Source organism: Akebia trifoliata, chromosome 12 (assembly GCF_017979445.1).
Source record: "Akebia trifoliata isolate Shusen 1 chromosome 12, ASM1797944v1, whole genome shotgun sequence".
NCBI lineage: Eukaryota > Viridiplantae > Streptophyta > Magnoliopsida > Ranunculales > Lardizabalaceae > Akebia > Akebia trifoliata.
In genome coordinates, this window is record NC_141386.1 from 33815819 (window position 1) to 33837176 (window position 21358).

At 34.3% G+C, this 21358-nt stretch overlaps 1 protein-coding gene across 1 annotated transcript; it reads right to left on the minus strand.

Moving 5' to 3' along the window:
- Positions 1–6104: 6104 nt before the first annotated feature.
- Positions 6105–9285, minus strand: LOC147389737 (receptor-like protein EIX2). The gene has a single exon (XM_086419470.1). The coding sequence runs from the start codon at positions 9178–9180 to the stop codon at positions 6232–6234; it is 2949 nt and encodes a 982-aa protein (XP_086275596.1). The 5' UTR covers positions 9181–9285; the 3' UTR covers positions 6105–6231.
- Between the last annotated feature and the right edge of the window lie 12073 nt (positions 9286–21358).

The following is a 21358-nucleotide window of genomic DNA, read 5'->3' on the forward strand; positions in this document are numbered from 1 at the left end:
AGATATCGGTTTGTGATAATTTTAAATATCGGTTTGTAATCGATGTCTAAAGTCTCAACTTAGGACATCAGTCTTATAGACATCGGATTTTAATCGATGTCTAAGGTATATTTTTTTTTTTGTGTGCATTTAGATTTATAACGATTGTAAGCCGTTCCAAATTCCGAGATTTTGGAACGGTTTGTAACCGTTCCAAATCCTGACATATAGAACGGCTTCTAACCGTTTAAATTCATTAACGACGCCTTGATTAGAGACGGTCGTTCAACCGTTTCATAGCCATTTAGGAACGGTTATAAACCGTTTCTAATTTCCATTTTTGTTGTAGTGAACTAATAATCTCACCACTAGATATGATTGATCTGGGTGGGCTTTTAGCGTATCTCAATTCTTGTCAGGTCAAAGGATATACACTCAAGTCAAGCCTTACACCGAGGTGCACACATGTTGAACATCTTAATTAGATTTGAAGGCATAAGCCAAATTTAATGAACCTGATCCTAAGATGTAAACCTCAAATGCTTTTCAAAACATTGATCCTCACAATAAATCAATTCATCCTGAGAAGCCTGTCTTGAAATTCATGTTGGTGATGATGACCAACTTGGCGAGAGCCGGATAGGGGCAAGAAGGGGCAGTAACTCCTCTCCCGCACCCACATCAATTTTTTTTCTTTTGTTATATGGATACCCTAAGCATTTGGGTGAATACTTGAGGTACCCCGATGTTTTCAATTTGATCACAGCCCTTTCCCCCTATGTTTTGGTGAATATTTGAGAGGCCCTTATGTTTCCAAACATGCTCCCTTTGGCCGATAAAATTGATGACAGCCCTTTTGACCATTTTGTGAATATTAGAGATGATGGCCTTGCTTGGTACACTACGAATCATTTGTATTTGCAAATGATTTGCACTGGCTAGGAATGATTTACTATTGTTTGGTAACCATTGAAAAATCTCTTGCGAATCTTTTTTTGTGATTAGTTGATCTTTGTAATAAAAAATTTCACTGTGATTTTGCAAATGATTTGCGGTATTTTTGTGTTGCAAATTATTTGCTGAAATTTCTTAAGAATTTATGTGATTCATGCAAATTTTTTGCATTGCAAATCATTTGCATTGTGTAACCAAGCATAACTAAAATAGATTTAAGAAAATTATTTGCATTTGTAAGTGACTTGTTGCATACCTAACACAGTCAACATGTATTTTCAGATGTACCCCTTTGACATTGTTACATCCCCCGAAAAAAAAAAAAACAAAAATCACAAACTCTTAGTCCAGCTTCAAATGCAGCCATTGTAAAGTAACTCTTGTGGTATATAAATTATTCCTTAACTTACCATTTGAATGTAGAGAATGGATTATGATTCTATCGACCCTTCAACATCGATGACCCTATACCCATATCTTGCTAGTAACCCACAATTGGGATGGTTGAGTTGGTGTTGTTGTAGATGTCTTTAATCTAGTTGTGTGCCTATGACACAGGCATCCTCTTTGGAGTTAAGGGAGTAAAAAGGAAAACAATAAAGTTGGAAGGACATTATTGAAAAAGAGGAAGAAAAAGAAAGACAATATAAAGTTGGAGGTTACTATTAAAAGAGTCCGACTAGCCTTATTAAGAATCCTTGGGCTCACCTTGTGGCATTCAAGAAAATGATCCAATGCTTCACAGTTGTAGAGGATCAAATTCTATGAACTCTAAAAAAAATCCCAAAAAAAATTATTTTTCAAAGTTGAATTTTAATTAAATCATGCTGGAGTAACATTAAAATTGACATTGATTCTCACATTGCTGTTGTGGAGGTGCATACATAGCCATAGATGCTTTTCATTTGTATCTCGATAAAACGCACATTTGGTTCCATACATACATCCACATCAACAATGTGAGAATCGATATAAATTTTAATGTTACCTTAGCATTTTCCATTTTAATTTTAAGTGTTGGAGTTATGTAGAAGATCGGTAGCCGTCCATTTTCAAAACCTTGGATCAATCTAAAAAGAAATTGTTTTTTGAATTTTATTTTGTTTTTTATCTAAGTGTTTAGATGAAACTTAGAGGGTTGTGGTGTTGAATTCCTAATGTGGCAATCCATTTGAGTAAAAATACCCTTAGTAAGACTTTAAAAAAAAAATTTAGTTAGTAAAGAGAATAGGAAACAAAATATTTAAAGTTGAAAGATTATTCTTAGAAATGAATATAAATGAGGCAATAAAGATAAAAGTTGTCCTTGAGATACATTCTTTTTTAGTATAATGATTGAGATTAAGGAGGGGAGATATATGTCATATTATACATAGGTTTGAGATTTATAATGAGAAATCCAGGATTTTAATTTCTTTCTCAATTGGTGAATCGCTCTCATCTCATCAATGGATTTAACATAATCCGAACCATAAAAATCTTGTTGTGTTTTGTGTTTGTGCATTTATTTTTTATCATTTTGGTAAATAAGATGTTTAATGCTTCGTTTTGGTAAATATTCGATATGTCACGCATATTTTGATAAATTTGTCATTATTATATTAGCATTTTTTCTCAAATTGTATCGAACAAGTTGAGGGAGATCCCACTTTTTTCTTCAGTCACAATTTGGAAGCAAGTTAACATAATATGAAAAGAATAATGATGAATGCATGCAGTCTTAACACGTAGCTGACATGGAAGGGGCACATAACCACGCATCTTTGTCCTATGAATCCCGCTGAAATGATTTATGGTTCTATGTCCTTACGACATCAGCCGCATACCCCATCGCATGCATTCATCACGACTCATATGGAAAATGTAGGTTGATACTCCCCCATCAAGATGACCATTGGGATGTTGGGCATTTCTGAGAAAAAATATGCCTAAAATATATATATATATATTAATCCTTAAGAGATTGAAAATGATTCCTAAGAAATTGATTTTTTCCTCAAATCCAACAGTCACGTTGAGGGAGAGCCTTAACCGTGGTTTTGGGGTTAGAAAAGTCCTTATAAATGAAGAAGTCTTTCATGTTGACTCTTTAACTTTTTCTTTTCCATGAGTATAGGTCCCACCAAAAAACTGGATAATTAAAACTGACGCTACTCATCTGGGGACTCCATCACTGGAAGGAACAGTTGGAGAAATTAAAAAAAAAAAAAATGAAATCACATAAAAGAAAAATACTTTCTAACTTGTTTGATACGGGCAAATGGGACTAAAATTCCACCTTTTCCCTATATAATATGTCACATTTTGAAAATAAGTTGCCAGTAAAGAGGAGTCTTCTGGTCTTTATGTTGACTTTTTATATTTTTCTATGATCATTACGAGTAGAGTGATATAAACGTAATCATTGTGTGTTGAAGAAGGTAATCTTCTTAGAATTCTACCCCCATTTTATTTCATGGGTAATGCATGTGACCCATCAACAATTGAGTGGTTAAAGTTGACTGTTAAGGTTTTTTTTTAGATTTCTTGATTCTTGGGATTTTCATGTATAATTCTCATTTCTCAAGAGTTTTGGTAGTAGATATATTTTTTAAGTGATAACGGCCATCTCCTGAGAGTCATGAGCTTTAGGATTTGGGTACCAAAATGAGTCGACTCTGTCTATAAGGAGTCTCAGAGTGATTTTGACTATGCCTAGACCATCTCAATGACTCGTTAAAATTTTGAAAATCTCTATGAACTTCTAAACCTCAAATGAGTCAATAAAAAAATCAGTTTCCATGCTCTCGCTTGAAAATAATTTACTTTAAGATTTTATAAATGTTTGAAACATTTATATATATATATATTTTTTTTTTTGATTAAAAAGATAATAGATTTTATTATGAGTGAAATTGAAATCCCTACATGAGTAGATGAGTCCTCAGGAGCGAGTTAGAAAGAAGGGTATGAGAAGCCAAAAGATGTGTCTGGCTGTTAAGCTTTCTTGTCATTTTTAGAGAAATCTATTCTTAGAAAGAAATCTCCATATCTAGATGCCCACTTCTTTGGCTCATGTGACTATCATCAAGTGAGAAATAAATAATATATTCTTGATTGGAGGTATAAAGCACAAGTCTCAACGTGCGTGGAATTTTTTAAATAAATAATACAATTAATTACTATTATAAATAGAAAATTTAAGTAATCACAATATATATAGTTTCAAATTTCAAAATTTAAAATCACAGTACAATTTTTCAATAATTTTCTCTATACAATAAATATTGCAAAAATATATTTATAAATTATGTCAATTGAACAACATCTTTTACACATATTATTGTTTTATATTCATATTTATGTTTAAATGCTTTAATCATATGTTGCATGTTATGGGCGAGAAAAAAAAGGACAGAAATATGATTGACAAATATTTTAAAAATAAAAAAATTAAGAAAAAAAAATACTAATAACTTATGAGCATTAGCCTTGGTCATGTTAGAGAATCAGTTATCATACAGGAGTGGATTAACGGTGGGGGGGGCACTTGCCCTCAAAAGAATTTTTAAAATTTATAAATATGCAGCCCTTATAATGAGCTGCTTTACTTGGATCCAACATCTCTTCTTTTCGCGCAGCATTGTCACTTGGTACCGCTTTTTCTTGGCCTACTTATCCTTCTAAAGATCCTTCACCCAATGGACCATCACATAATCCAAGAGATCAAACACTACAAATTAACACCCTCTTCATGTACTATCCTTATTGGGGTTCACTTCACTCATGTCTAAGTAATTGCATGGAAGGAAGGCCATAAAGCTATTGGAGACTCTAAACATCTAATTCGAAATAGTCAGGATATGATTATTGATTATTAGATGGATTGCTTACTGACAAAATATGTCTACTTTCTGACCAATTATGATGAAAACGTTGAAAGCATTCGACAATTGATAAAGATTAATTGTAGACAGGCCCTATTATTACTACTAATTGAAACCAATCTTTAATTTTTTTAGGAAATAAAATTAAGGTGTGTACCCATTTTCTAAACTCCAGAGCACCTATGTTTGGATTGAGAGAAATGGAGAGGAGAGAAGAGGAGAGAAAATAAATGAGTTTCTCTCCATTTATCTTGTTTGGATTGTTAAGTGGGAGAGAGAAGAGAAAATAATTGGAGAGAAAAAGAGAGAAAAAAAACAGTTAATTTTCTCTCTCCAAAAGTAGAGAGAAGAAGAGAGAAAAGGAGAGAAACCCATATAAAATATTTTATAATTCCAACTCTGCCCCTAAATCTCTTTTATGATATTTTAAAATTGTCCCAAATCTCTCCTATCAATCCCAACATGGTGGAGAGAAATTGAGTTTCTCTTCTTCTTAATGAGTTTCTCTTCTCTCTACTTCTCTCAATCCAAACATATAAGTGAATGCAAACAGATGGGGCAGAAACAAATAATTGTTTGAAACTGATCCATACTTTGAACTATAGAATCTACATATTACTTAGTTCAAATCACCAATTGTACCCAATCAGCCTTTAGAAAGACTAGAGGTCTGATTGCAAATTTACCCAAGACTGGTTCTCGGTCACTGGTTGCAAAACAATATGAACAGTATCACAATTTTATTTAATGGCCGAATTAACGGACGGACATGACAATCCAAACCCAAATTCATGCCTATGGGAAGGGAGCTTTGCAAGTTTAGAAAAAGAATAATTTAATCTCTGCACTTACGTTCATTGAAAACATAATTGTTCTCAAACATATGTAACAAAGTGGTAATAAGCTGTCTACAACAGCCCTTGGAATGAAACAGTTTACCCAACAAATAAGTATCACTGCTAATTACATGAATTATTAGAACAAAGCACACCATATTCCCTTGGTGTGGGATGGGAATCCATTTTCCCTCCCAGGGTAGAAAATCACTTTGGCAGAAAATTATATTCCAAGGAAAATACGAAATCAAATGCCTAAAATCACATTTTCCACAGAAATTCATTTTTCAACCATTTTCATGTGCAATCGAACAGATCATTAAGTTCATTTAATTTTTTTTTTCCTGGTCCAAGTAACGATGAATAACTTTGATTTTTCCTCTTATTTGATTAGAAGGCAATCAAAGTTGCTTTGCAATGTGTCAAACAAACTGGGCTATAGGTCTAAGCCCAACACTCGTAAACATAATTATTTTCAAAGCAATATCATCCTTGCATTATTTCAAATAAAATACAGAACAGAAACATAAAAGTTGTACTTACAGGCAGAACATAAAACTTTTCTCTAGAAATCAACAGAAATTAATACAATGCTATTAAAACAGAGTGCAGACTTTGTCCATCACATCCTCGATAAATCGAAAATAAGCGAATCTCCAAGTCTTCTTGAATACCAAAACACCAAACACACCCCAAAAGCCCACCACGACTCCGAGTGCCATGCTTATATAAAAGCTTTCCATTTCAATCCAATGGTCATCTTTACCTTCTTCTTCTCCATCACCATCATCAGAATCTCGAGATACTTCACCTTGTGTGCAGTTCACATTGAGTGGAGGTCCACAAAGTCCTTGGTTACCAATATAGCTGGACTCGTTGAAGCTTTGGAGCTGAGTGCTCGATGGAATTTTACCTGACAAGTTATTGTTTGACAAGTTCAAGACGGCTAAAAAATTTAACTTAGCCATGCTTTGTGGAATTACTCCTGAAAGATTGTTTAGTGAGAAATCAAGGGATTCCAGTGAACCCATGACACCAATCTTCTCAGGGATTTTTCCTGTCAAACAATTATCAGACAAGTTTAAGGATATCAATCCCAAAAGATACGTTAGCTCTTCAGGAATCTCTCCAGACAAATTGTTGCTTGAAAGGTCCATGCCAGCTACAAGTGTAAAAGTGTTTGTATATTCAAGCTCCATTCCTTTCGTCACCAACAATGTTTTCTCAACATATGTAACGGTACCATCACCAGCAATAAAATGCATTAACTGTAATTTTGGCTTGGTGGCCATAGCACTGAGATTGCTGAAACATTGTGGTATGGATCCTGATAGATTGTTATGTGCAAGGTCCAATATTTGAAGAGAAATGAGATGACAGAGTTCTTGAGGAATACCACCATTAAACTTATTTGAACGAAGGCCAAGAACTAACAGCTTTGGTAAATAAATCATCCATCTCGGTATGACTCCAGAGAATCCATTTTTTTTTAGGTCAATAATTAGCAAATCTGAGCAATTTTCAAAAGATGTACGAAGTTCTCCAGAGAGATTATTGTTGCTCAAGTGCAACGAATTGAGCCCAAGTAGAGACCCCATAGAGCTTGGAATATTTCCTGTTAAATTGTTGGCCCCCAAATTTATGACGGAAAGATCTGACCAATACATCCAGCAATCAGGAATTTCACCCGATAGATGATTTTTTGAAAGATCAAGAAATCGCAAATAATTTCTGTTGTTCCCTGAATTGCATAAGAAGTTAGAAATAGGTCCCGAGAATGAATTGTTAGAAAGATTCAGTATGTCTATATAGGGAGAGACATGGTGGGGTAGTGGGCCCTCAAAGTTGTTGGACTGCAAGAAAATCCTACAAGAAGTTCCACCAGGATCACACTTGTAAAACTTGGGCAACTTCCCCTTGATCTGGTTGTGGGAGAGGTTTAGAAAGGAAACTCGGTTGGACAAATTCCAAAACCAAGTGGGAATGGTATCTGAAATTCCAGAGTTAGATAAGTCTAGTGTACGAAGACCCTTCTGTGTACGAAGCCAAGCTGGAAAGGTAGATAATTGGACAGATCCCAACTGTAAAAAACTGATTTGAAAAGGAGGAATCCAGTCTAAGCTCACATTTAAAATCAATGAGCTTGAATCCACTGCTAGTTGCATTAATCTGGTGAGAGTGGCAAAGTGAATTTCAGACACAACACCCTCAAATAGATTACCAGAGAGGTCTAATATCTCTAGTTTTGAAAGGCTTCCAAGACTTTTGGGAATAGGGCCAGAAAAGGAGTTGTGGCGAAGAGACAAGTAGTCTAGATTTTTAAACTGGCCTAGTGGTTGATCAGGCAATGGACCTGAAAGTTGGTTGTCGGACAAATCTAAATACTCCAAACTACCTCCCATGCATCCAGATAAAAATCCAGATATCTCTCCTTTTAATTTGTTATTGCTCAAACCTAATCTCTGCAAATTGCAAAGATTTCCCAAGGTTGTTGGTATCCTTCCTTCAAAGTAACAACGGGATAGGTCAAGACTCGTGATTGAAGTGACGTTACCGATAGTGTCCGAGATTGTACCTTGGAGATTATAATTGAAGCTGAGATCCAAGGATTCAAGACTCGTAAAGTTATACAACCAGTAAAAATTGGTGGAGTTAAAATCGTTATTAAAAAAATCAAGGTATCTGAGTTTAGTCAAGTTTTGAAGAGCTCCAGGAATTGGACCCTCTAAACCTGTTTGCGTAAGTTTAAGGGAGACAAGGTCAGTAAGACTGAACAACCAGTTAGGCATCCGATTATACTCAAAAGAGTTTAATGAAAGATCAAGGACAGCAAGAGATGTAAAATTCACATAAGGAAGAGTATGATGAAGAGGGACAGAGAGAGAACAAAATGGTAGGTGTAACTCAGATAAAGAAGGGAGCATATTGATTACCTGCAACCAATGATCAGATGCCTTTCCGAGGTACACCTCATTCAAGCCAAGGTATCGCAGAGAAGAGAGACGAGAAAGCCATTGAAGATTCTCAACATCTAAATCACCAGGAGAAGTTGACGACAAATCAAGGTAACGCAAACTTGAGAGATTTCCAAGTTGATGAGGAATTGTGCCGCTGAAACCAGCTACAGACAAGTCTAGATATCTCAGATTATCGAGCGATCCGAGGAACTTTGGAATTCGAATTCCACCAAAATCATTACCGCTTAGGTCTAAGTAATTCAGATATTTCAACTCCAACAGAGAAGGACTTAACGTACCACCCAACGTTGATCTCTTGTAAAAACCTCTTAGGTGTAGGCCAACAACACGATGGGTGGTGTTGTGGCAATGTACACCTTTCCATGTCTTACAACAATCTTCACCAGAAGACCAAGAGGAGAGCAGATTTGAAGGATCTTTGAGACCTTGTTTGAACCTCAACAGAGCTTGTCTCTCTCTTTGTGTGCAAAGCACGTCTGGATTTGAAAATGAACCGAAAGTGAACTTGATATTGGTGTTGGCAATGAAGAAAAACCCAAGAAGAAGAATTACTGTGGATGTATCCATCACGAATAACTATTACTAATTAGAGAGATGAGAATGTCTCAATAAGATTAGTATTTAGTCCTATATATAGGCTAATGTTCATACATACAGAAGGACTTTCATAGTCTCAAACACGAGAGAGAAAAAAAACAAACAGGAAAACAGAATTTCCTGGGGATTGGTTAAAGTTTCCCATGGGTATTAATTCTAAAAGCATATATTTAGATAATATTGGTGGACATCACAAATTAGGATTTAAAATGAGTCGGTTTTTATTCAAAATCCGAGTGATCTGAATTCAATTCTTAGCGTACTTGATTTCTTTAAGCATATCCTAATTAAAATATGGGTCGATGACCCGAGTCGAATAAGAGTTGGATACCAACTCATCCCTATATCCGAATGATATATTATTTTGTATATTATATGTTATATTTTAATATTTTTTTAATCTATCATCATTAACAAATGAGTATTAAGTGTAGTGGTCAAACTTCTTCTCAAATAGTAAGATGTTTTAAGCGAAAATCACATTTTTTTAATAAATTACTTTGTAATAATTTAAAATTATCCGATCCAAATCAATTAATTTAGTTGGATTGGATCCGAATTCGGACTCGAATTAAAAATCTATATATGAATATGAGTAGACACATATCCAACCAGAATATTTTAAGTCTTATCACAAACATTTTGGATGGAGTAAATAGAACATTTTCCATTTTTACGGTTCTTGTACATTAGGAAAATATGATTTTCATATATATGTTTATCCTTTTTTCATATATTTTTGGATGCTTTATGGTCATAGACACTTAAAACGAATTCCCTATACTTACCCATTTGAACTATTATTAGATTTACTCTTGTGGTAGCTCGGGAAGATCTAACTATCTAAATTATTATAGAGAAATTTATCAAAATGGGCAATTTTGCAAACTTATTTATCAAAATGGAGTACTATACGTCTTATTTACCAAAACAGTAATTTACCATTTTGATAAATATTTTATTTTACCAAAATAATAAAAATAGCAATTTCCATATTTTTGCTATCGAAAATACTTTTTTTTGTCAAAAGTATCCTTTTGAAGGATTCTTTTGACAAAAAAAAGTATTTTCAAAGGATACTTTTGACAAAAAAAAGTATTTTCGATAGCAAAAATATGGAAATTGCTATTTTTATCATTTTGGTAAAATAAAATATTTACCAAAATGGTAAATTACCGTTTTGAAAAATTAGATGTATAATACTTTGTTTTGGTAAATATTCGATATGTTGGGCATGTTTTGATAAATTTACCATATTATATCTGCATTTTTCTCAAATCATATTGAACAACTTGAGGGAGAACCCTCATTTTTTTTCAGTCACAATTTGGAAGGAAGTTAGCATAATATGGAAAGAATAATAACGAATGCACATGGTCTTAATACGCAGTTGATGTGACAAGGGCACAAAACCGCATATCTTTTTCTTGTGTATCTCCGATGAAAATGATCTATGATTTTGTGCCCTTACAATATCAACCGCATGCATGCATCACGACTCATATGGAAAATGTAGGTAGATACTCCCCCATCAACCTGACCATTGGGATGTTGAGAATTTCAAAGAAAAATATATGCCTAGAAAAAAAAATGTTAAGATTGAAAATGATTCCTAAGAAATTGGTTTTTTCCTTGAATCCAAACGGTCGCATTGAGGGAGAGCCTTAGCAGTGGTTTTGAGGTTAGAAATGTAGAAGTCTTTCATGTTACTCTTTAGCTTTTTCTTTTCCATGAGTACAGGACCCATCAAAAACTAGATGATTAAAACTGACACAACGCATTTGGGGACCCATCATTTGAAGGAACAATTGGAGAAATTTAAAAAAAAAAAAAAAAAAATGGAATCTTCAAAAGAAAAATACTTTTTAACTTGTTTGATACGGTCAAATGGGATTTAAATTCTACCGTTTCTCTATATGATGTGTCACATTTTGGAAATAAATTGCCAGTAAAGAGGAGTCTTTCTAGCCTTTATGTTGACTCTTTATCTTTTTCTTTTTCTATGATCATTAAGAGTATAGCTATATAAACGTAGTCATTACGTGTTGAAGAAGGTAATCTTCTTAGAATTCTACCCTTTGTTTTTTTGGTCCATGGGTAATGTACGGGACCATCAACAATTGAATAATTAAAGTTGACTGTTAAGATTTATTTTTTAATAAATTAGTTTGTACTGATTTAAAAATATCCGACTCCAATCAATTAATTCAGTTGGATCAAATTTGGATATGGGTTTAATGAAAGTAAAATAATAATAATAATAATTTGGATATGATTTGAACCTAAATTAAAAATCCAGATATGAATATAGGGTAGACACATATCTAACCCTAACCCGACCCATTTTAAGCCCTATCACAAATATTTTTTATGGAGTAAATAGAATATTTTTCATTTGCTACGGTTCTTTTGCACTTGAAAAATGTGATTTTCATATGTATGATTGCTTGTTGTTACTGAAATCATCATGATAATTCTGGTTTATCATTCAATATATTGTCTTTAGAAATTGTTACATCCCTGTACAAGAATCATCTTTGATTAAGAGCTATTTGATTCTTTTAATCATCTTTAAGTCGTTACCAAATTATCATTTACTATGAACATTTTATGCTACTACATATACATACTTTGTCAAAGATATTTTCGTTCTGTATATTAATTTCTCAACGACACAAAATAAGCCATTATTATGCCTTTTATATGTATAGGGTAGCGTTATTTTGACAAAATCCTATGCAACATTCTAGACAAAGAATTTTGTCTTATATGGGTTAAAAATTTTAGAATTGGCTGATTTTTTGTGAGGATGATCACTATGATGAGAAAATCATCCTCACAAAACATCAGTCAGTTCTAAAATGTCTAATCCTAGTTTATAAATTGAAGAATCGTGAACCGTCAATTTTTTACCATTAGTTTGTAACCACTTTTCATAGGGTTAGAAGTTTTAGAATTAGGTGATTTTTTGTGAGGATGATCTACTTACCATAGAGATCATCCTCGCAAAAAATCATCCCATTCCGAAACTTTTTAGTCATATAAGACAAAACTTTATCTAAAATGTTATTTAAGATTTTATCAAAATAACCCGACCTATATATATAATTGTCCTACATGGAAAGACAGTTTCAAAATGGGCTGATTTTTTGTGAGGATGGTCTCTATGGTAAGTAGATCATCCTCACAAAAAATCACCTAATTCTAAAACTTCTAACCCTATGAAAAGTGGTTACAAACTAACAATTAAAATGAACAATTCACGATTCTTCAACTTGTAAACTGGGACTAACAATTTCAGAATGAGCTGATTTTTTTTATTTTTATGATGATCCCTTGCCATAGAAATCATCCTCACAAAAAATTAGCCCATTTTGAAACTTTTTGCTCATATATATTCTTTTAGTAATTTTCATCAAATGAGCATTTGCCTTCTTCTTTTTTTCATGTATTTCTGGATGATTTGCGGTCATAGACACTTAAAACGAATTCTCTCTACTTACCCCTTTGAACTATTATTAGATTTACTTTTGTGGTAGCTCAGTAAGATCTAATTATCTAAATTATTATAGAGAAGTTTAATAAAACATACAACTTTTCAAACTTATTTATCAAAACAGAGCACTATATGTCTTATTTACCAAAATAGTAATTTACCATTCTGGTAAACATTATTATTTTACCAAAATGATAAAAATAGTAATTTTAATATTTTTGCTATTGAAAATATTTTTTTTGTCAGAATGTTTCTTCTAACATTATATAAAATGCAATCTGACTTCATGTCAAAAAGATCCTTCTGACAAAAAGAATATTTTCGATAGCAAATATATGAAAATTAATGTTTTTACCATTTGGTATGATAAAATTTTTATCAAAATGGTAAATTATCATTTTGATAAATAAGATGTATAATGCTTCGTTTTGGTAAATATTCGATATGTCGCTCATATTTTGGTAAATTTACCATTATTATTGTAGATACGTGATTTTCGTCATTAGGATGGTCACATCTACTAAGATTTGGAGTCGCCACCATTCATGTTGTAAGTGGGTGTGAATGGTTACCCCATGTCCATTTTTCAAAAAATGACATTTTTGACATTTTAGTGGCTCACGATGGATAAGGGGTAATCAAACCTTGAGATTCGGGATAAGCGGCTCGGTTGGAGAAAATGGAAGATGTTAGGCACCATTTTCTCCCCGCCAAGTGACGGTAACCTCAAAGAACTCAGTCATTTTGATTTTTTAAAAAATGAAAATAAAAGTACCACGTGTGTGCATTTGTACCCTAAATAAGAGCTTACTTTCGGCTCGATTATAGGATCATTCCATTGATGGAAATGATCCTTATAAACTTTTGCCTTGAGGACTATTCACCCAAAGTCCATCTAAAAATAAAATGAAGAGAAGAAGGGGTAATAGAAGAGGGTAGAGAAGGAGGGAGGAGGGGGTGTTCTTTGAACCCACCTTGATGTTTCACCATTTTCTTCCCTTACTTTTCCTCATCTTCTTCTTTAATTTCTTCTTGAGTTGAGTCCTTAATGAGTCATGAGAGTATAATTCTTTTTAGATTAGTATGAGAGAGTAGAAAAGAGATGAGTAGAGAGTTGAGAGTAGAGAGTAGAGTGATTTTTGTGAGACTTTGTAAGTGATTTTTTTTTAGTGAGAGTTGGGAACCATTTTTAGAAAGAGGATGGTGGTATTTATAGATGTTGAAAAGTTATTTTAGGGATATAATGGGGTAAAGTGGGGAAGAATAGAGAATGACATATGTTTTAAAGGTGGAGGGTATGAAATTAAGAGTTGAGAGAGGGGTAAATATGAATGAGGGTAAATGGGTTGTGTTTTGATCCAAATGGTTTGGATCTTACTCAAACCATTTGGGTGGAGTGTTTGGTGAGGTGAGATGATGGGTATTTAAGAGGGTGATTAATTGATTGAGTGGTGTTTGGTTGAAGAGAATGGAGGGTGTAAGAGGGTGGTTGGGAGGATGAGGGAGATGGTGACATGTGACAAGATATGTGGATGTAAAGGGTTTAGATTTAATTGATGGAAGAGATTAAATATTTAATTTGAGAGAATGAGTGTAGGTTTAGGTTGTAGAGATGAGTTTATAAGAAATGATGATGGTAGATTAGGGAGATGTAAAATGATGGTAGGTTAGGGGGAGGTGTGGGTTAGAGGCGTTTGATTTGAGAGAATAGGGGTTAGGGAATTATAATAGTAGGTTAAGGGAGGGTGTGGGTTGATGTGTTTGATTTGAGAGAATAGGGATTAAGGAATTATGATGGTAGGTTAGGGGAGGGTGTGGGTTGATGTGTTTGATTTGAGAGAATGGAGGTTTATAGGGACTAATGAGGGTAGGTTAGGGGAGGGTGTGGGTTGATGTGATTTTTTAGAGAAAAAGTGATGTGGGTAGTTAATGTTTTAAAGAAAGGTGATGAAGTGGGTGGTTTGATGAGGGAGGTAAGAGGGAATGATGACATGTGTCATCTTTTGATGATAAAAGAGTGATTGGTTGGTGTGGGTTGTGATTTATGGGTTAGGGTTATGGATTGAATAATGAATTTGATATGGATAATTATTTGTGGGCTTTGTAGTGTTGGGCTTGGATTTTAGAAAAGGTTTTGGATTTTAGGGATTGATTGAGGTTTATTTTGGAATGGATTTTGAAGGTGTAGATTGGTTTTAGATTTTAGGTGATGTGGGATTAGGTTTAAGTTAGGGTTAAGATGAGGAAAATAGATTTTAAAGAATTGAGGGTTTATGGGCCTTAGGTGGGCTTAGATTTTTTCGGATTTAGAGATGGAGCGGTGAAGGGATAGGCATGGTAGGCGTCCCAAGTCTCGTTTTTTAATTTTATTTATTTTTTTGTGATTTTTGAAATTATTGGTTTGATCAAGATGCCACGTGTTGGCAAATCAGGCTTTTTAGGGCCTGTCAGTAAATTTTATTGAGAATTCATCATTTTCGATTTTGGGAATAGTGCGACGAATATTGAGAAAGCGTAGGATAGGCCAAGCCCTTTTGGTGGGTCTCCTAGACCATAAAGAGGTCTTAGGGGCATTGGTTTGATCAAAAAGTCACTTTTTAGTGATTTGGGCCTTTGAGGTCCGTTGGCGAATCCTATTGAAAAATTAGTATTTTTGGATCCTTTCGAATGTGGGCCCGCCCAATTTGGGGTGTCTACAATTATATCTATTTTTTTTCTCAAAGCGTATCGAACAAGTTGAGGGAGAACCCACATTTTTCTTTAGTCACATTTTGAAAGTAAATTAGTATAATATGAAAAAAATAATGATAAATGCACGCAATCTTAATACGTGACTGACATGTCAAGAGCACAGAACCGCACATCTTTTCCTATGCATCCTGATAAAAATGATCTATGATTTTGTGCCGTTACCACATCAACCGTATGCATTCATCATGACAATACTCACCCATCAACATAACCATTGGGATATTGGAGATTTTTAAGTAAAATATATGCCTAGAAAAAAAAATGTATAAATCACTAAGAGATTGAAAATAACTCATAAGAAATTAGTTTTTTTCTCGAATGCAGACGGTAATGTTGAAGGAGAGCTTTAACCATGATTTTGATTTTGAGGTTAGAAAAGTCCTTGTAAATGTAGAAGTCTTTTATGTTGACTCTTAACATTTTCTTTTCCATAAGTATAGGACCCACCAAAAACTGGATAATTAAAGGGACCCATCATTTGATGGAACAGTTGGAGAAATTAAAAAAAGAAAATGGAGTCCATAAAAGAAAAATACTTTTTAACTTGTTTGATACGGTCAAATGGGACTAAAATTCCACCTTTTCTCTACATGACATGTCTGCCACTAAAGGGGAATCTTTCTAATCTTTATGTTGACTCTTTTATCTTTATCTTTTCTATGATCATTACGAGTAGAGTGATATAAACGGTAGTCATTGCGTGTTGAAGAAGGTAAGCTTCTTAGAATTCTACCCCTTTGTTTCGATGGGTAATGTATGGGACCCATACTAATGATCCTTCACCCATCATCACGTAATCCAAGAGATCAAACACTACAAATTAACACCCTCTTCTTGCACCATCCTTGTTCATCAGACCCAAACTACTAATTACCTTGGGCTGACATGGTTGAAGAAGTTGTAACTTCTTTGTTTTTCAAAATTCTCACTTAGGCTCCCATGGTTTTAAAACTTGTCCGGGATCGAGATGTATTATCCAAATTAACTTGGTATCTAAGCTGAACGAGACTAACTCACAAAGTCACTTTTTTAATCGAGATTTAGGATTCACGTTCAATTTTTTGATTTTTTGACCAAAACATCTCAAACGTATCAAAAAATTCATCCGAGATGACTCAGTTTCTAGCTTAGATGAGATGCAAAACCGAGTTTTAAAATCATGTTTAAACCTCTTTTTGTCCAGCCCATAAAAAAAAAATCTGATCTTTTATCCAAATTCCAATCACCAACTCATTACTTTTTTTTCAAGCAAGGAAAAATAGTTTTGTTGGGATGATGCCCAATTCCAAGGCTCCAACCAAGCCAAAGTGAAAATAGTCAGCCCATTAATTTATGTTCCTCAAGCTTGAGCCCCTCTCAAGTGCACAGGTCTTAGTCAGCCCATTAATTTATGTTCCTCAAGCCTGAACCCCTCTCAAGTGCACAGGTCCAAAATTTTCAAATATGTCTGCGCAAAGCCTATGGTCCAATGAGTTGTGCACATAATATCTAATATGTCCCTATATTTATTTGTGTAAGAAAAACAAAAATAAAATGTGAGAAATTTTTCTACCATTGTTGGTTATGGGAATCACAACTTAAGGCCATTGGTTCAAGATGAGCCCACTAGAGCCCAATAAAGGTCATTGCCAATGACTATTCCTACAAAGACGTCAGCATTGATCTTGTTTGTTCTGGTCCATTGTAGACCATTTCTTTATTTTATCATTTTCAGATTAAAATCAGTTAGCTTTCAATCTAACCTAAAATCGATAATTGGCCCATCCGAGTTGAGCGTATCGCTCCTACACACAAGAACATATTGTCTATATCTCTCTCAGGAAGCAATCAAGAAGAATTCTTCTTTTCATCATTGGAATGGCATTGATACTGATATTCATTTCATGACAAACACGATGAACAATTCAATCATTGAAGTGAGGATTGTTCATATCTAAATGTAATCGATTGCAAGTTCTTTATTCACAGGATCGTGCGATTGTGGACGGGTGTTAGAGAATCGGTTAATGTATTGTATTACAATGTATGTAAAAGTACCAAATCATCGTTAGCATTAGATCAAGTTGTTAACCACCTTCTTTATTAACTAATAATCTCACCACCAGATATGATTGATCTAGGTGGGTTTTTAGTTTATCTCAATTCTTGTCAGGTCAAAGGATAGACACTTTAGTCAAGCCTTACATTGAGGTGTACATATGTTGAACATCTTGATTTGATTTGATTTGATTTGAAGGCATAATCCAAATTTAATGAGCCTTATCCTAAGATGTAAACCTCAAATGCCTTTCAAAACATTGATCCTCACAATAAATCAATTCATCCTGAGAAGCCTGTCTTGAAATTCATGTTGGTGACGATGATCAACTTGGTGAGAGCCGGATAAGGGCAAGAAGGGGCAGTAGCTCCCCCCTACACCCACATACTTTTTTATTTTTTTGTTATATAGATACCTCTAAGCATTTGGGTGAATACTTGAGATACCCATGTTTTCAATTTGATCACAGCCCTTTCCCCCTATGTTTTGGTGAATATTTGAGATACCGTTGTGTTTTCAAACATGCCCCCTTTGACCGATAAAATTGATAACAGCCCTTTTGACAATTTTGTGAATATTTGACATGATGGCCTTACTTGGTACACTACAAATCATTTATATTTGCAAATGATTTGCACTGGCAATGAATGATTTACTATTGCTTGGGAACCATTGAAAAATCTATTGCGAATCTTTTTTAATGATTAGTTGATCTCTGCAATAAAAAATTTCATTGTGATTTTGCAAATGATTTGCGGTACTTCTTGTGCTGCAATTTCTTAAAAATTTATGTAATTCATGCAAATTTTGTGCAATGCTAATCATTTGTATTGTGTAACAAAGCCTCAATACAATAGATTTAAGAAAACTATTCGCATTTGTAAATGATTTGTTGCAGACCTAGCACGGCCGACATGTATTTTCAAATGTACCTCTTTGACATTGTTGCAACCCCCCTCCCCCAAAAAAGAAAAAAAAAAAAACACAAAAACTCGTAATTTTTCTATCCGACTCATACTAGTCAATTTCAATTTCTTCGACCTCTATAATAGATTAATTTTAATCTATTTAACCTTATCTTCAATCGATCACTTTGAATCTCACATTAATCCTTTATTGGAAATCGTAGAATTTTCCTTCAAATAACGTCATCATTTTCTATATCAAAAAATCAATCTTGTTATTTAGGTTTGATGATTAAAGTAGATTAATATTCAGGTTATAGACGAAGTTTAAAAAGAAAAAAAAATTACCCAAAGAGTTGTGTAGACACCCAAATTTGAGCGGGCCCTTGACGCAAAGTGCCCAAAAATAGCAAAAATCGGAATGGGCTTCGAAGCCCAAACCTACAAAAATCTAATAAATTTTGTCATCTTATTTTTAATAAACGACCCAAGGCCCTTCACGTGGCCCACGGACCAAATCCCTTACCCAACTCAACTCAATCCAACATAAGCCCAAATCCATTATCCAAACCTATTCAACTCGACCCAAACTCATTCCTATTCAACCAACAACCGAAGCCCAACCAAACACTCTACCCAAGTCCAAACCATTTAACCCAAGCCCAATTCTCTACCCAAGCCCAACATCACAACCAATCACCACAATCATCAAGGTGTGATCCATGTCATCACCCCCTTTCACCTCTCTCATCTAATCAAATCAACCAACTCCATTACTTCTCTCCAAAAATTAATTCAACCCATAACCCTATCATAACCTATCATATCCATTCTCTCAAATCAAACACTTATAACCTATCACCCTCCCCTAATCTACCCCCATCATTCCTTACAAAACCTATCTCTACAATCTACACCTATACCCATCCTCTCAAATCAAACACCCATCCTTTCATATCAATTCATCTCAACCCTTCATTTCCACCCACTTTGACACTTGTCATCATCTCCCTCACCCTCCCAAAATATCATCAACCACCTCATTAAATCACTCATTCTCTTAAATCAAACATCATTTAATCACAACTACTACCTTAAACTCACCTCACCAAACACTCAACCCAAATGGGTTGGGTTGGATCCAAACCATTTGGGTCAAAACTCACCCATTTAACCTTCTTACACAAATACCCCTCAAGCCCCATCAATTTACACATACCCTTCTCTTAAACCCCACACCATTCTACCACTTCTCATTATTTCACCCAATTCTACCCCTCAAAATAACTCACAACCTCTATAAAAACCCCATCACTCTCAACTCTCAATCCCTAATGAAAATTTGACAAAAAACTCTAAAAAATCACAACTCACCTCAACTCTCTACTCTTACTCTACTCTCAACACCCAACTCTCAACTCTCAACTCTCAACTTTCTCTCAAACAAGTCAAGCAAGGAAAAAAGAAATCAAAGAAAGTCAAAGGAAGTCAAGGAAGGAACAAGGTGGGTTTGGACCAAGAACACCCCCCTCAACTTCTCTCCTCTACTCTTCCCTTTCTCTACACTTTTGCACACACCACTATGGTCTAAATCACCCAAGGGCCCCTTCTTCATAAGGGTGCCCTCAATGATTTGAACCTATATCGAAAGCCCCTTACACTTGAGGGCACACATCAAATGTTTTTTTTTTCTTTTTTTTTTCTTTTAATTTCATTTTCTTTATTTTAAAAAACTGAATCCGAGGTTACCACCTATGGTGGATGGAGTAAGGTGCCTAACACCTTCCCTACTCCATAAATGGACCCCCTTACCTTGAATCAAGGTTGGACCAAATGTGCTCTATCCATATGTGAGTCATCAAATGTCTAAATGACATGTTTTTCAAAAAATACAAATTCGGGTGACCATTCACACCCAATTCCGCATTTGAATGGTGGCGACTCCAAAACACCCCAAAGTGGAGGGATGTTTTTAAAACTTTGAAAATCCCGTGTCCACAAGTTGAATATGACTAGTGTTAGGAAGAGAAATCAAAAGGTTATTCGTTTCAAGTTAAAGAAAAATGTGTTGTGATCATTTTACATTAATCATTTAGAGAAGACCGAGATCAAAGGGCCATGTAGGAGTTTTGGTAAATATTTGAGATACTCTATGGTGCCCCCTTGAATTAGGTCTTCTCTAATAGACTAGTGAGAAATGACGTAAATTTTATTTTCTTCAAACTCTAACTAAAAGTCCTTGAATTTTCTCCCCAACAACCCCCCATCCAAAGGGTTGAAGATGACTAGTGTTAGGAAGAGAAATCAAAAGGTTATTAGTTTCAAGTTGAAGATAGCATATTGTTATCATTTTACATTAATCTATTAAAGAAGACCGAGATCAAAGGGTCATGTAGGCGTTTTGATAAATATTTGAGATACTCTACTGTGCCCCTTGAATTAGTTCTTCTCTAATAGACTGGTGAGAAATGACGTAAATGCTCTTTTCTTCAACTTCTAATCAAAAGGCTTTAAATTTCTTTGGGTTTGCAATTTTTAATGAAAATCATTTTCTCACCTGTTCTCCAAGTCAATAAATATATTCAAGTCAGGGTCGGTTTCCAAGTTTTAAAACATAATATCAACTATTAACTTAATAGTTGTGTTGCATAGGATAGTAGGATACCATTGTTAAATTCTTAATTATATTATTTAATTAACATTATCTTTTAAGTAAGTAAAGATCGATTCAAAGGGAAAGGACCGACCAATCACAAAGGGGACTAAAGTCTTAATAGTGTGTGCCTTTTAATAATTTGGGATCATCCTCTTGTACTAAGTAAACAAAAGAGTTTAATTAACTAATGATTCAGATACCTCATATATGTACTTTGATAGGGGAACACATCAAAGATCTCCAATTGGAGGATTATATCAAACAAAAATTGCCACCAATGCCGTATTATTTATAATAATAAT

Bases quoted from the DNA above. Each gene is read 5' to 3' on its own strand.
- LOC147389737 (XM_086419470.1), bottom strand. From the start codon at position 9,180: ATGGATACATCCACAGTAATTCTTCTTCTTGGGTTTTTCTTCATTGCC.